The sequence below is a fragment of the Podarcis gaigeae genome (genome assembly GCF_964106915.1).
Source record: "Podarcis gaigeae genome assembly, chromosome: 9".
Lineage (NCBI taxonomy): Eukaryota > Metazoa > Chordata > Lepidosauria > Squamata > Lacertidae > Podarcis > Podarcis gaigeae.
The window spans coordinates 44,530,042-44,545,807 of record NC_139685.1 but is presented as its reverse complement, the minus strand read 5'-3'; the positions used below and the strand labels follow the sequence as shown (position 1 = coordinate 44,545,807).

Genomic DNA, 15,766 nt, shown 5'->3' with positions numbered 1-15,766 from the left:
ACTCCTGTCCCCAAAATAACACCTTCAGCACAGATTGGCAGCCACGCCACTGACATCACCAAACTTCAGAACCTTGGCAGGGAAGGTTGGGCAAAAATTTTGGAGTGGGAGCTACAGGCAGAGCAGAGCCTTCTGTGCAGGGTGACAAGGCGTCCTCTTCAGTGTCGTACTAGAGGGGTTTCTACAGGATACTTTGTGAAACCATGCACCAGGCTCACTCCCGGCTGAGGGGGAAATAGTGCCTATGGGCATGAGCAAAGTGCCTTTCTTTTTCTGCCATGTCGCCTGACAGCAACCAAGCTTTCCGCTCCCACCCCGCATTCACATTCCATGTATAAGACGACCCCCAATTTTTGACCGAAAAAAAGTCAGCAAAAAACATTGTCTTATACATGGAAAAATACGGTAAATTGTTCAGAATATATAACGTATATAATGTAACTTGCTATCAAACCAGTTTATTTCTCAAAATGTATTGTTATATCCTATAGTATAAACTGTAAAGTGCCACTTTTCAGCCAACATTTTATCAGCATTGTATCTATAGTATTCAGTATCTAAAGGATTTCAGCATGCACATGGGGAGTGGGGGAGAAAGACTCCCAATTTCTCCTTCCAGAAGTGTCTTTCTGCACCACACTGAATCCCACTCACAAGGCCCCCCTCAACCTCCAGGACAGGCTTTTGAGCGATGCCCAGGGACTGCAGTAGAAAGATGAGCTGGAAAAACCATCATTTGCAAAAAGCATATTCACCTATACTTAACCAATGTCACATGAGCTGTGTTAAGACGCCAAATGAACCCCAAATTTAGTTAAATCTGGCAATTAATGCATTGGGTTCATTTACAAATGGCGTAAATAAAACATTCACGATGAACAGGAAGAATGCTTTAAAAATAATAATTACAAGGCAACTTATACAATGGCAAGGCAATTTTTGAAAAGCCGTAGTATGTAATAAATTACATTCCTCTTGCTATGCATATACCTACAATTCCATTAAGGTAATCATGGTATTTTCAGGCACATCTTTATTTTCCATCTTAAAGTAACCTTTTTAAGATCTTGGAACAATCACGGATACGTTTTGTTTTCAAAACAACCGTGCCAGTTCTTGGTTTTTAAAGCCACCACCAAACCATACTGCTTTTCAAAGTCCCAATGTCTTCCAAAAGGCACCAGAGAGACAGGTCCTTCCCAGCATCCATTCACCCAAAAGGGAAAATGTCTTTGCCAGGGGAGGGTTAGCCTTGGAGGACTGATGCTTGAGGATGTGTGTCTTCTGACACTGACCCTCTCCATCCATGATCCTTTAAGTAGTTAGAGGCAGTGGGAATGGTGACTGGGCTAGGAGGACAAATATTGAATGGTGTGCACCCTATAAGGTTGAGGGGCAACAACCACTTGGCAGTATGAACATGCAGCCTTTGGCTATTGACCATTCTGGGTAGCTTTGGGGAGATGCAGACTTCTTTTAAAAATACGCAGCATGCCTCAGAGTTCTCCCATTGCTTTCAGGGACCCAGTATTCCACTTATCCTTCACCTGTTTTGGCAGCCAGTGCTTCCTCATGCTAGCTACCCTTTTTGGTAACATATATGCTTTGCAGTAGTACAAAACCACCCAGACCTATCGTGCATGGACTATACTTAGTTAACAAAGAGATGAGGTTACACGAATTCATGGTCCTTTTACATATCTTATTTCAATAAATCAATGAATGTATTGTGTCCTTCAGCAGCCAAATAATCAGCAATCCAATGTAGATGAAAAGGGCAGAAAAGCACCTTATCAGGATTGAATACTGTCTTTGTGCAGCATGACCATGCAAGAGGTACTGGAATGTGAAGAAGGCATTTGAGCTACTCTTTCACAATGATGGGAGTGTTCCTTCATCTGGCTCCAGGTGTAAGAGACAGGCAGAGGCGGGGCTGGGGGTAGAGGCAGATCATATGAGCCCCTGATCAACACCTGCACTTCTTTTCCTCACCAGCTTTTAAGAAGCCACATTTTCGCTTTATCTTCTGAAAGCATTCCAGGTGCTAAGTGAAATACATCGCAAGAGTTGTCATGGTGCTTCGCGTGCATGAGTCAACGAGAGGCAACTGTGTTAACACAACAATGACAGGATGCTCTGCCGCGATATTGTAACAGCCTAATTAGTAGGTATCATATTGATGCTTAAACATCAGGGCTAGAACAAGCAACAATGAACCTCTAATGCACTTGTATGTCAGCATCTGATATCCATGTATTCCAAAATGGAGCGTAGGGTTCATAGTACATGTTAATATACTGTCAGAGGACATGTTAATCTGAGATACCCGAGACCGTATCAACGGCTGTTTCCATGGAGATCAAGAACTATTTCAGTCTAAAAATGCCATCAAACAATGCTTGGGAAACAGATTTTGAAACAATTATGTGAATCAGCCCTACAAATACGAATGTTTGCTGCTGAGACAACCGGAATATAGTCTTTCATGATGCTATTCAAAGAAATGTGAGGAAGTGTCTTCTGGTTTAATTGCAAGCAGGTAAGGTTTACAAACTAGAAATGTGCAACAGTCAAATAAAAAGTAGATACAGTCCATGGATGCATTGGAAAACAATATTTAAGATCCAAATACAGTCCTATCACTACATGGCTGACTCTCTCTAATTTATAAAGTCTATATTGTTGCCACATTTGCAGGGTGCAAATCGCTAACTCCATGTCAAAGGATTAAGATGACAGCAGCTTGAGAAAATGGGATACACATTGTATATTACTACAGCATAGGGCACCGTCCCTAGTTTTAGCTGCATATGATGTATATTTAAATCTATTGTTTATTTATAAGAATATTTGCATACCACTATACCAAAGTAGAAAGTGCCTACTGTGGTTTCTCACCTCCCACTATTACATTGCTTAAGACTATGCTAGCCAGATGAAGCTAGGCTATATCCCAGCCTTTCTCAACCTGGTACCCTCCAGAAGTATTAGACTACAACTCCCATGGTCCCTGATCATTGGCCATGCTGGCTGGAGCTGATGAGAATTAAGAGCCCAACCCCACCTGGATGGCATCAGGTTTGGGAAGGCTGGCATATTACTTTCAGTAGGAATATATTAATAACCGAGTCTTTAATAACATGGACCATATTGTGAAAATCCAAGTAACAGATTACACAGATGGTCTTTTACCAAGATGTTCAATCTTTTGTGTAACATTAAGAGTATGACTTGGTTCAAGATAGTAATTTATGCTACATGTTGTATATTGGTATTTCCCACAGTGGTTTAACAGTCAATCCCTCTTCACAAAGGGACTCTTGAGTGTATTGTGGCTCTATGAGGTAAATGGGGGCAGGGATCCTCCTTAGCACCATTGACACACAACAGATCCTAGGATTATTGGGAGGGAAGCCACGATTGTTTAAAGTAGGACACTGCTTTAAATGTATAGTGCAGATGGGGCCTTGCTTCTGGCTAGTCTGGGATAACATCCAACCTTGAAGTTCAAAAATAAAAATAAAAATATGGTATTGCAAAGCTCAGTTTGCATGGGAACAGGCCCTAGCTCAGAGACAGAGTGCATGCTTTTTGCACAGAAGCCCTCATGTTTGATCCCTGGCATTTCCAGTTACCAAAGAATTAAGGAGTAGGTGATGTGATCTACCTGAGATCCTGGAAAGACACTACCACTGCCAATCAATTAGCACTAGGCTAAATGAACCTGACCTGGTATAAGGCAGTTTATTGAGTTATTGCATATAGTCCTCCAAAATACATTTATATATATGTATATTTGCATCTGAAATCAAAGTATCTATGCTGCAGTTGGATTCGTGCATATGGCATTAAGTCCTCCCAACCTGCAGATGTACAAAATTATATATAAGTTGTTGCAGGCCAAGAACAAAACAAAAACAGAGACTGTGGTTTATGCTGACTGCAGTTGTGGTGCCATACTTTGTGGGCTGCAAAAGTTACCACAAAAATAAGTGAAGTAGGAATTAAAACCTCTATAAACTTTACTTAGCCTTTTTGTGGGGTTTAATGCATTTCATTTCTTTTTCCCTAAAAATATGAACTTTAAAAAGACCCTTCTATTAGGGTTGGAAAATCTAAAAACTTCCTCTACCTTGGTTTTTAAAGAAAGCTTGGGGGAACATCTGACATAGGAGAGTTTCAATTCAGTCAGTAGGAGAAGTTGGGTGTTTAAGATTCTGGAAATCCTATGCAACCCTATCATCTGTGATTCTACGTTCCTACTAAATGTACAAATTCAGGTAGACTGAGAGTTACTGCATGCATTTAAAAAAAAAAGGAAAGTGCTTTAAAAATAAACCCACAGATTGTGAAATCAAGATACAGCTACATGAAAGCCTTTCCCCAAAAAAACTAAAATAACATTTCTCATAGGTAGTGTCCAAACAACTATGGTTATTGTTCCTCAGATAAAATGGAGGGGGGGGGGAATATGAAACCCACCTTGAGCATCTTGGGGGAAAGGCAAAATGTAACAAAAACAAAAAATAACTCCATGGTAATCTTCCCGGTAAAAACTGATCATATTATTTCACCTACACTCAGGAATTTTCAAAACCTAGAACAGAAGACTTTCGTCTTAGCATACTGCAGCTAATTTAATGAATATATAGCACAACATTCCTGCCTCGTGATTTTCACAATCACAGGAACCCTTTTTTGGATGTGTAAAAATATCAGAGATATCTTATCAGAGCCTCCTTATGTAGAACAAGTGCATTTCAAGTTTTAAAAGTGTGATAGCTTTTACTGAAGTAATGGGCACTTGGGAGAGCTGCCATCTCTCACCTGTACAGATTTATATGCCATAATTTACATGTATAACATGAATATTAATTATGTATAGTTATTTATATTATGAATATGCAAAAAGGGATGCTAAATTAGCATCTCTCATTTGTGCCAAATCCAATAAACTCTCCCTAGTACCAGCCAGGCACCCAAAGTCAGCAACAGACTACTGTTTAATGTCAAGAAAGACGGCCAATATTTAAAAGCACTGGCCCCACTTCAGGGGTGGTATCCGAATCTTTCCTATTCACTTGCAATTATTGAGAGAACTCCAGTTAGGTTTCTTTTCTTCCAGGCTATGAAATTCAGTGGGTTACCATATCTGATCTGAGGCTGTGTTAAGGAGTCCTAGGTAGCTCCCCTACACCTTTCTCAAACAGCACAGAAATACTTGCTGAAGATACATGTCATAGGTATAAACACAAACAGGAGGTGGAAACCAGGTAAGAAAACCTTCCCCTGCCACAAAGAGAGGGGTGGTGCAAGCAACATGAAACTGAGAGACCAATGTCTCTTTTGTTCTATGGCCTCATATAACGTGGAGTTGAGTTGGCTTCAAGCGCAAAGCTGAAACAAAGCTGAAACCAAACCTGGAACAACCAGTTCACTAAAATAAAATGGTTTATAAGAATGAATACACAGAAATTTTGAGAAAAGCGAGAACCAACGTGTCCTCCTTTGAGCAACAAACTTCCTTTTTGGTTTTGCATGCCTTCATTTCCCCGCTCCATAACTTTTTATAGCTCTACTTCTGGCATTCTGCACCAAAGCCACAGTTGCCATGCTATCCCTCCCTCTTACCCATTTGACAAATGTATGAATCATAAAAACAAAGGCTGAAATGTATAACTTTTCCGATTTAGTCAGCACATACATGCATGCATACACACACACACACACACACACACACAGCTGGAAAAAGTAATTTTTCTACCTTCTTAAAACTTCCAAAGATTCTGGCTAACAACAGCCCCCACAAAAACACCCAGAAACCTCCCAAACCATGACTGCTATGCTTGATAATAATAAAAAAAAGAATTAGAAAAGTCTGGTTCTGGGTACTTGGGTTAGGATTGGGGCCATGAGAACAGCTCATTCATTATTTTGGCCCTATTCATTTGTAATGGCCTAGACCACTTTTTGAAATTTAGGGCACAAAGCTTGCCCTTTTGAGAATGTGTGGCCTTTCCCTACACCCAACACTATGACTGGATACACACACAGTGTCCATTGAAGCTCCCAGGGTTACATCAAATGAAGTTGTCCCATTAGCAGAAGGACTTCTGTCTGTGCAATGGGACTTCCTCTCCCTTTCCTCTCCCTGTGCCCCCCCCCATCTGCTTGGGATTTTCTACAAACCCTCCAGAGCAGATTTGTGGGGAGTGGGAGGTACAAAGGGGGAGCAGGGGAAGAAATTCCATTGTGAAAGTAGAAGACCCTTATACTGAGGGATTGCTCTGTTGGATACAACCCTTCGTTTCTCCTGTCCAGGGCAATAGGCTCTCTGACCCGTCCCTTAATATTCAATTTGACTATAAGTTTTCCATGAATGCATAAATATTTTTGCCTGCACAAGCATCCATGGAAATGGAAGGAGGGGGAGAAAATGTGGAGAAGCATTCCATTGTAATGCATTCCACATGAAAAACAAATGTGGAATACATTATGTCAAGAGCTAGTAGCTATGAGGGGAGTCGTCGCAGCAAGCATCAAAAGGAGGCAATGCTAGGAATGGTAGAAAATGCTGACCATGTTTGCTGGGAAAGGAATTCAGGTTTGCACAAATAGGTATAAACTGCTATTTTAGAAAAATCAGAGCTGAGGCATTTAGCACTTCTCTGGGATGTGCCTGCATTAAACCAGTTTATGGCTGGTGGTCAGCAGTGAGCCTTCAGACTTTGCCTTGGGACTTTAGCTGAAACTGCTATCAAGGTGAAGCTGACAAAAAGCTTCTTCACACTTTGTCAAGAGCAAGGGTAGTTTGTTTGTTTGATCCTTGGAGGATCTGCAGTTAACCTGTGGTCCTCCAGATATTGTTGAACTCCAGCTCCCATCAATTCCAGCTAGCATGGCCAATGGTCAGGGATGATGGGAGCTAGAATCCAACAGCACAGAGAGGACCGTAGGTTAACCAAGGCATAGTCTAAAGAGTACAGTAGATAGTTTCAGTTCCAGCATAAGTAGCCAATCAGGAAAACACATGAAAGGGACCAATGTCAATGTCAGCTTCTGTCCTGGAGTGACCATATTCATGGTGCTACCCTTAACAGCCTGGGACCAGTTTACCCGAAGAATCCCATTACCCCATATATCAGGCTTCCTCAACCTCAGCCCTCCAGATGTTTTGAGACTACAATCCCCATCATCCTTGACCACTGGTCCTGCCAGCTAGGGATCATGGGAGTTGTAGGCCAAAAACATCTGGCGGGCCGAGGTCGAGGAAGCCTGCCATATATGCACATTCAGCCACTTCAATCTGCAGAACTGGCATTTCTACAAGTTTCGCATTGTGTTGTTTCTGCAGTTGCAAGGAGTCACTCCTTCAGTGTGGCATCACCTACACTGTGGAACTCCCTGCTCATTCATATTAGGCAGGCTCCTTCAAGCAGCTTCAGGAAAACATTTTTCTTGGGACTGTACCACAAAGTGGGGGGGGGAGAGGTTAACACCCCCCCTCCAAGGATGCTACAGTCCCAGTCACCCACTTGCTACCCAAGTCACTCTGTCAGTGCATCCACACAACCCCAAACTCTCCAGCACCATGCCTCACTGCAGCACTAGCCAGGTATGTTGCAGCAATGCCAGTGTTGGGAAAGTGGCTCTGTCCCTCCACACTGGCCACTACTGAATACATATTGCGCAAATGCAATATTTTATTTGAAAATAACACCTCAGCTAAAACACACAACTATTCTCCAAATAAAATATATCCAGAAGTCCTAATCACCCAAAGTCTCAGGTAGCCTGTACAGTAGCTGTTGCATCACAGTATTTCTGTAGGAAGTTCTGATTTCCTTACTGCGTGCCTTTAATACCCCAGTACATATGCACATTTACTTGGAATGTCCTATTAAGTTTCATGAGGCCTAGTAAGGATAAGCTGCAGCTACAGACAAATCTTGTGCTGAATCCGGATACTTCGGAGAGATTCTTGGCTTCTCCATTGTGTAGCAGTATCCGCACAAGCCAGGTGCTCTGAGTTAGAGGAGATACTGTATTGCGAATCACCTTGTGGCACCTTAGTGACTCAGATGCAAAAAAACGAAAGAAGAAGCCCAACCATGCTACAGACAAGGGTCTGCAAAATGTGAAACTATGCATCTAAGCTTTCCATAAAAGGAAAACACAGGTGAAGAAAAGGTACAGCTTTGCAAAATCAAACTTATGCCTCTAGCTTAAGAAAATGCCAGGGTCTTGAATGGGAAGGGTAGCTCATTCATGACCAACAGGCCAAGTGTGCAAGCAGCATCCTTCCCACAAGGCACCTGCACTCTCTAATTTTAGTGCTTTGGAGGGAGAGACGCTAAAGGAATATGCACTTTCTCACTATTACTTCTTGATCTTTTGCTGTTCTGTTCTACAGAGCAAAATACATCAGAAAGAGTTTTGATGAAGTTTGGAGGCATCCCTCCCTTAGGCACCCTTTTCTAATCATTGTCCAACATTTTTGATCCTTTAATCCCATTCTGATTTTATATGTTCCAAGTGTTCCTGTTCTCCTGAGCAGCGTGTGTGAACAGTCTGGTCCCTTGCTCACCATTTTGCCTAGAGAATAAGGCATATCCCTTCTTAAACACACAAAATTCATAATTAAATCCTTTCTAGCAAGAAGACAAATGAATCTTGGGAGAATTTCTGTGTGTGTAATAACCTTCTTGCTGTGCCTCCAGGAGGCGTCTACCATTTCCCCAACACACACACTGATTCCCTGGCAGGCACACCTGAACTCTGATTAGATGGAAACTACTTTAGCCTTTAAGCCTACTGTGGGCCCTGAGCCCTTAAAATGGGCCGTGGCCATACAGACATTGTCCCTCTTGATTTCCCCAACTCGCAACTGATGCTTGAAACTTCCAGTGCCAGAAGTGACCACTGAGAGTAAGTTCACAATGTTCATTTGGATAAAGTGTAGGATGATTTAAGACCACTAGTCTGGTGCAAGTGTTTTATTTCAACTCTGAGCTTCATACCTGCTATTTCTCCTCCACACCCCTTTTCTTTACTTCTACAGTGGTACCTTGGGTTACAGACGCTTCAGGTTACAGACCCCACTAACCCAGAAATATTACCTCGGGTTAAGAACTTTGCTTCAGGATGAGAACAGAAATCGTGCAGCGGCGGCACAGCAGCAGCAGGAGGCCCCATTAGCTAAAGTGGTGCTTCAGTTTAAGAACAATTTCAGGTAAGAACGGACCTCCAGAAGGAATTAAGTTCTTAACCCGAGGTACCACTGTACTCAATTTGAATAAACTGCTTAATTGGATTTCTGGGCTGTACTGATTTTGGCGCACACTCGGAGGCTGTTTATCCTCCCACCATGTGGCTTAGGTTGCTTGGGGCTACACTAGGGGTTGTCAAAGTGATTGGATGAGCAGACAGGAGACAGGCTGAAGTTGCAAAAAGTCTCGGAAGTCAGCTGGCTGCTCTCCAACACTCAAGGAGATCACCGTAAGGCAGTGGGAATCCCGAGCCCTTGGCATTAGGTGACACAGAAAAGGGTTGTGGCAGCAGAGAGAAACTACTGCAGGTTCCTAAGGCTATGAGCCTGCCCTTCAAGTTTGGTGCTGAAACAGGGGACCATCCTACTGTCACAGAGTGTAGTATTTTAGTTAGCCTTGTAGTTTGGAGGCCTTTGCTTCTGCACAACTTTGTGTAATATTTTTCAATCAATCCAAATAGTTTTTTTTAAATGTGTGTACAGTGGTACCTCGAGTTACATACGCTTCAAGTTACATACGCTTCAGGTTACAGACTCCGCTAACCCAGAAATAGTACCTCAGGTTAAGAACTTTGCTTCAGGATGAGAACAGAAATTGTGCTCCAGCGGTGCGTCAGCAGCAGGAGGCCCCGTTAGCTAAAGTGGTGCTTCAGGTTAAGAACAGTTTCAGGTTAAGAACGGACCTCCGGAACGAATTAAGTAGTTAACCCGAGGTACCACTGTATCACTCAACCTCTTGTTTTTAATGATGTTATTTCTCCCATGTGCGGTCATGTCCCAAGTGATTATTTTCATTTATCAGCCATGAGTTATTAATATTCCTTAGCGCTTACTGTCCTTGTGTGCCTCTTTTCCACATACACACTAGGGTCTTTTACTGAAGTACTATTTTGTGTGAATAAACACTCACTGCTTAAGCAGAAAAGTACCACACAACAATAACACACACCTTTAGCAAAGTGTGTTGCCCCCATCTACCTTGTGCCTGGTCAGGGCAAGAGGTGGGGGCAGCGGGAGAGATGGCTCTCTGAGGGCTCCACCCACTAAGCTGAAATGCACCTTCTCTGTTGTAGCCAGAAATAGTGATGACATTCAACAGCTGCAAGTTCTCTCTCTAGCAGTGGGAGCAAACAGCAGAGAATATGGGTTTGCTTTGTGTTCACAGCAGAACCTAGATATACAACCTACCTGCTTTGTAGGAAGCAGCTAAGCAGGGAGAATGTTCCAGGGCACTATGCCACCTGAGCTGTCATCACATACCTGTAAAGGATGGAGAGAGCCAGGGCAAGACTGCACTGGTGGTGTACAAAATTCACATACCCTTCTTCCCACCACCAACTGGATGTTTTCCTCACTGTCTCTCTGCTGGACACATCCCAATCTGGCAAACAACAACACTGGCACAGCTGGGAGGGTGCCATGACCGACAGGATTTCGGGTGGGATAAGTATATGGGCCCACAAAGAGCAAGTTTCCAATGCCCACATTAGCCTATTCCTCAAATCAAAAGACTTTGTTTGCAGCTCTATGTGCAGTAGAACCAGTAGCACCTCTCTAATGCTGCTGAATTTTTGACCACAAACAAAACCACAGGGAAGAAAAAGAATCCCTTTCAGTCTTCAGTCTACACACACACACACACACACACACACACACACACACTGTCAACTTAAAGGAACCTAGCACAAAACCTCCTAGGCCCATTTGTATGTAATTTGGCATGTTTCACACCTAGGGGCACTTCTGCTATTTTCAGATCAATCGCCCTCAAAACACTAGCAGAGACAAAATGAATCTCTTTGAATTTATTGTTCTATTCTCTGTGTGTTGCCTCAGCTTTTTTTGCCCATTACTAACTTTCTATGCTACTAGTGACCAATAAGCATAATAAATCTATCTATCTATCTTTCTTTCTTAGCATCCCCAAACTGCAAATGCTGTCCTTATGAGGAATCTGCAGTAGCTATCTTTCTTTGGTAGGATCCATCCCCTTAGAAGGGACTACCATGCCTGCAAATTTTATCAATTTCTGCAAAATATGAGAACTATAAAATGTTATTCTAAAAAAAAGAAAAAAATATTAAACTTTATAAGGCACCTGCCACAAAAAACACTATTGATTTGCCTGTAATTTGTCAAATTTTATTCACTTTGGAGGGGCTATTATGCCCACATAAATCATGCATCTCTTTCAAAAGGAATAACATTGGAACATTTTTTAAATTTCTCAACAGTGCACAGGTGAGAACAAAGCCTTATTTTTCTGAAGAAGATTCAGACCCTGAGCTGAATCACAGAGTCTCTGAAGTTCTTTGGACCAAACTGAGCTGTTTCCATAGTGCCAACTCAAGGTCCAACCAAATATTGCAGCTGGTATATTCCCTACCTGTCAGGGTCTACAACTTAGTAATTACTGTTAAAATAATGCTAATGTTTTGCTACCAAACTTTCCTCTAGGTTCCCCTCTAAGGAGGAACAACTGCAACCCCAATCTAAGACCCATTGAATTTTGTGGTTCTTACTAAAGAAGAAATATATTTACCTAGGCTGATTTGCAAGATGTGTACAACCCGAATTCAAAAGTGCCAATTTGATTCTCCATAGCGCGGTATTTTGGAATAAGAAGCAGGTAGCTCTTGACCATGTAAGGCCCTGCCCCCAAACAACAACTCTTGGTGTTTTCTAAAAACACAACATTTTCAAATGCTGATAATGAATAAGAGCACATGTTCATCATACAGCCTGTTCTTGCATACTGATATTTTGTACTTATTTTTGTTCCATATGACAAACTGGAATATATCCAAGAGCACCATCACATAAACATCTACACTCTGTGTGTTGCAAAGAAGCCTTAGCAGGATTCAAAGAAGCCTAAAAGTGGATTTAAACATTGCATGTGTGTATAGTACCTGAAATTAGACAGTAATCCATGTCACAGGAATTGCAGATATTGTACTAAGACTGCATTTTCCAAGTAAAATCTTCTAATAGTAATTAACCTAATTGTGTTCCTGGCATCCTGAATAGCTCATTCTCTTGACACAGTGCTTGCACAGCCAGAGCAAGCGACGGCAAAGAAGCCAGAAAAAGGCTTACAGCAACAGCACTATACACAGAAATCACAAACCTCCTGGGATTCGGGAAGTGGCTTAAAACACCAGAACTTTCAAACTTTCCCAGACATATGGAAAGGTGCTGTTGTATCAGCCCACTGTTTAATCAACATAGTTCAACCATTCATTACAAAGGGCTGCACCCGCAAGCCCAAATGTAGCATGAATGAATTTGAAGGAACACAGAAAGTAATGTGCACATCTCGAATGGCCACTGAAAAAGGCTCAGAGTGAAATCAAATGGCAGGATATGTGAATGTCCTCCAGATGTGGTTGGACTCCAGCTCCCATTATCCCTGACCATAGTCTATGCTGGCTGGGATTGAGAGGAGTTGGGAGTCTAAGCAACATCTGGGGGCCACACATTGCCCTTTCCTTCCCTGCACCAGACACACTAACCTCCCATTCCCTATTGCCAAGATGCACATCATTTCAGCAGGTTTTCCCCTTTCTGGGGTTTCCCTTCTGCCTTGTACCTGTCCTCTTCCCTTCTGTCTTCCACCTGGTTGGATCCTTGACTGCTACAACCTTTCTCCCCCTTCCCTTCCCAAAACAGCTGGCCTGCCTCCCCTTATTACTTTCCTGTTCCCCTGCATTCAAAAGCTGTCCTTGCATCCCTTGTCATTTAGCTTCAAGCTATTCAAAGGCCAGCTCTTAGATGTGCCCCATCACTCACTCCACTAGCCTTCCCCTCTTTTCCCCCCAGCTCAAGAAGAGGGGGGGGGGCAAAGAGAGAGAGGGAGAAATAGCCAAAAACTCATCTTATGGCGAGGCAAAGCACACAGCGCTGCCTGCTTTTCACCCAGATCCCAGGATGTTATTAACCCCGGCCACGGCCATTGGCTTGGCTATTAATAACATCCTGGGAGGCTGGTTGGGTGCGATGGTCCAAGGAGGGGTGCGATTAAACTGTCCAGAAGGGAGATCCTCAAACAGTGGGACTTTTTGGGGGAGGGGGATGGTTGTGGCTCAGCACCCTCCCCCCCCCCAACACCCGCTCACCTGCGGGGGGCATGGTGATGGTCTCGTTGGCGTTGCTGGAGCCCACGTTGTAGACGACCACGGCCGAGGCATTTTGCGCGGCGGCGTGCCGGATCTTATCCTTGTAAGTGCAGTTCCCCTTGGGGATGAGCGCGATCCAGATCTTGCCGGGCCCGGGCACGGCGAACCTGGCGTTGGGGTCGCAGGCTAGCCGGTCGGCGGCCGCCGAGGTCATCACCACCTGGCCCCAGACGTCGTGCTTGGGCGAGTGTTCCCCGTAGCGGCCGCACTCGGTCTTCTCGCTACGCAACTCCCCGCCTGCGCCACCGCCGCCGCCGCCACCAGGATCCGGGTAAGTAATGTTCACGAAGGCCGTGTACCACTCCTCTTTCTCGGCCACGGTGAAATCCAGGCACAGCAGATGCACGAAACAAAAGGAAAGCAGCCATGTTGAGAGAGCCAGGCTGCGGCACGCTTGGATCACGGACATTGCCATCTTCGCCTCCTGCTCCCGCTCGCCCCCCCGCCGCCGCCGCCGCGCGCGTGTCTGCATGTGGGGGGCGCGCGCGCGCGCGTGGAGAAGGCGCGCGGGGACACGCCAGCCCGGGCGGAGGAGGCAGGCGGCGCGCCCTCACCTTTGCAACCCGCTCGGCATTCCCAGCTCCTCTGCTGGGCGCGCGGGGAAAAGAAACAAAAGCGGACGGCGGCGCAGCCTCGCTTGCCGTCGGCCCGTCCTCCTCGCTCGCTCGCTCGCTCTCGGGCGGCTTAAGAAGGGGGGGCGGCCGGCCGGCAGGCGCGCCCGGCCAAGCGGGTCCTTTTCAGTGCCAGCTGGGCTCCCCAGAGACGCGGGCGAAGGCGGCCTCTTCGCAGCTGAGGGGAAAGCCCCCGAGAGGGAGCGCGCTGCTCCGGCGGCCTCTCCGGCTCTGGAGCTCCCTCATTCCCCCTCGCCTTGCGGGCTTCTCAGCTGCCTCACGCCGGAGGAGATGTTTTGTTTTGGAGGGTGGGGGGTAGAAGGGGCGGGAAAAGAGGGGAGCTAAGGTTGGAGGGGGGAGCGAGGAGGTCGAGCGCAGGAGGAGCTTGCATGTGATGTCAAGAGCTCCCGCTTGCAGCTGCTCGGCTTTGGCGAGGCTGGTCTCTCGACTCCGAAGGGAAGGAAGGACGCCTGCCGGCAGACAGAGGGAAGGCAGCCTGCCCGACCGCCGTTTGCAGGAGAGAGGAAAGGTGAGGAGCAGCGAAGCCCGCTTGGTCCCCTGTGAACTGGGGAGAGGTCCCGAGGCCTCGTCCGAATGAGTCCCCGCAGGTGGGAGAATGGACTGCGCCCGCGCGGGAGGGAAGGCCTCTGTGAACGTCTTTCTAGAAGAAAATCTCTACCAGGAGACAACTTGTCACAGCAGAGCAAGAGGCAGATCGAGAATTTTCAGCCTGATATGCTGGGGTGATTTTGAGAAAATAAAATAACTTCCAGGCAGGTGGTGTTGCTTTTTAAATTGTGGTTATAGGCAGGTTCTTTAAAAAAATGTTTAGGGGTGCTCTCATTTTGGCTCAAGAAGATCACCATTTTATAGTTCAAATCAGGAAAAATAAATACAGTAAATGTACAGATTCACAAAATGTTTAGGGGTATGCGTACCCCTGTGTCCCACCAGAAAAAAGCACTGGTTATAAGGAATATTTTTGGGGGGGATGGCAAGCCCCTGCTTGGAGTTTGAAGTGGTATGTTCCACTTTATCACCTTGGTTCCTCCAGGGAGCTCATTCTGCTGCAGGCCATAATGAGTGCAAGCAGCATGGTAAGTGGATTTGCACCAACTTATCCCAAACTGCTTCACTATCCTGGTAACTCTTCAGTAACCATTCATACAAGCTTTCATTCAGTGTTTTGCACAAAAGTGCTCCCCCACTTTTTTTTAAATGTAGAGGGTAAGTGGCGGGAGGTCTGTCCACAAATCTTATGAATGAATCCACCTAGGAAAAGTGTGCAGTCATCAGATAGAGACCAGATCCTAGACAAAATGGGGAAGGAACAGAATATAAATGCAGGCTGGGATTGGTTCAATAGATCTCTATACAGTGGCACCTCGGGTTAAGTACTTAATTCGTTCCGGAGGTCCGTTCTTAACCTGAAACTGTTCTTAACCTGAAGCACCACTTTAGCTAATGGGGCCTCCTGCTGCCGCCACGCCTCTGGAGCACAATTTCTGTTCTCATCCTGAAGCAAAGTTCTTAACCTGAAGCACTATTTCTGGGTTAGCAGAGTCTATAACCTGAAGCGTATGCAACCCAAGGTACCACTGTACTGCTCTTTGCACTTGTTTGAAAAGCTTGCAGAGAGGAGGACACAAAGAAATCCGGGGGGGGGGGGAGCAGGTGCATGTGGACAGCCCGGGGCAATGAGTTACAGG

At 45.0% G+C, this 15,766-nt stretch overlaps 2 protein-coding genes across 4 annotated transcripts in view; one reads left to right on the top strand and one right to left on the bottom strand.

Annotated features, from left to right (window-relative positions):
• RNF150 (ring finger protein 150) overlaps positions 1-14,815 on the bottom strand; it is an 84,042-nt gene extending 69,227 nt beyond the window's left edge. For both annotated transcript variants that reach the window (XR_014568089.1, XM_083755847.1), the window contains exon 1: positions 13,387-14,815. Coding sequence is in view for 1 of the 2 variants with exons in the window: in XM_083755847.1 (XP_083611973.1) it covers positions 13,387-13,918 (532 nt within the window). In the remaining variant the exon portion in view is untranslated. The remainder of the gene's footprint in view (positions 1-13,386) is intronic.
• The window catches only part of ZNF330 (zinc finger protein 330), a 37,233-nt gene continuing 34,723 nt past the window's right edge, over positions 13,257-15,766 (top strand). The window contains exon 1 of one of the 2 annotated variants that reach the window (XM_083755992.1): positions 13,257-13,717. The gene's annotated coding sequence lies outside the window, so the exon portion shown is untranslated. The remainder of the gene's footprint in view (positions 13,718-15,766) is intronic. The other variant, XM_083755993.1, reaches the window with a different exon arrangement.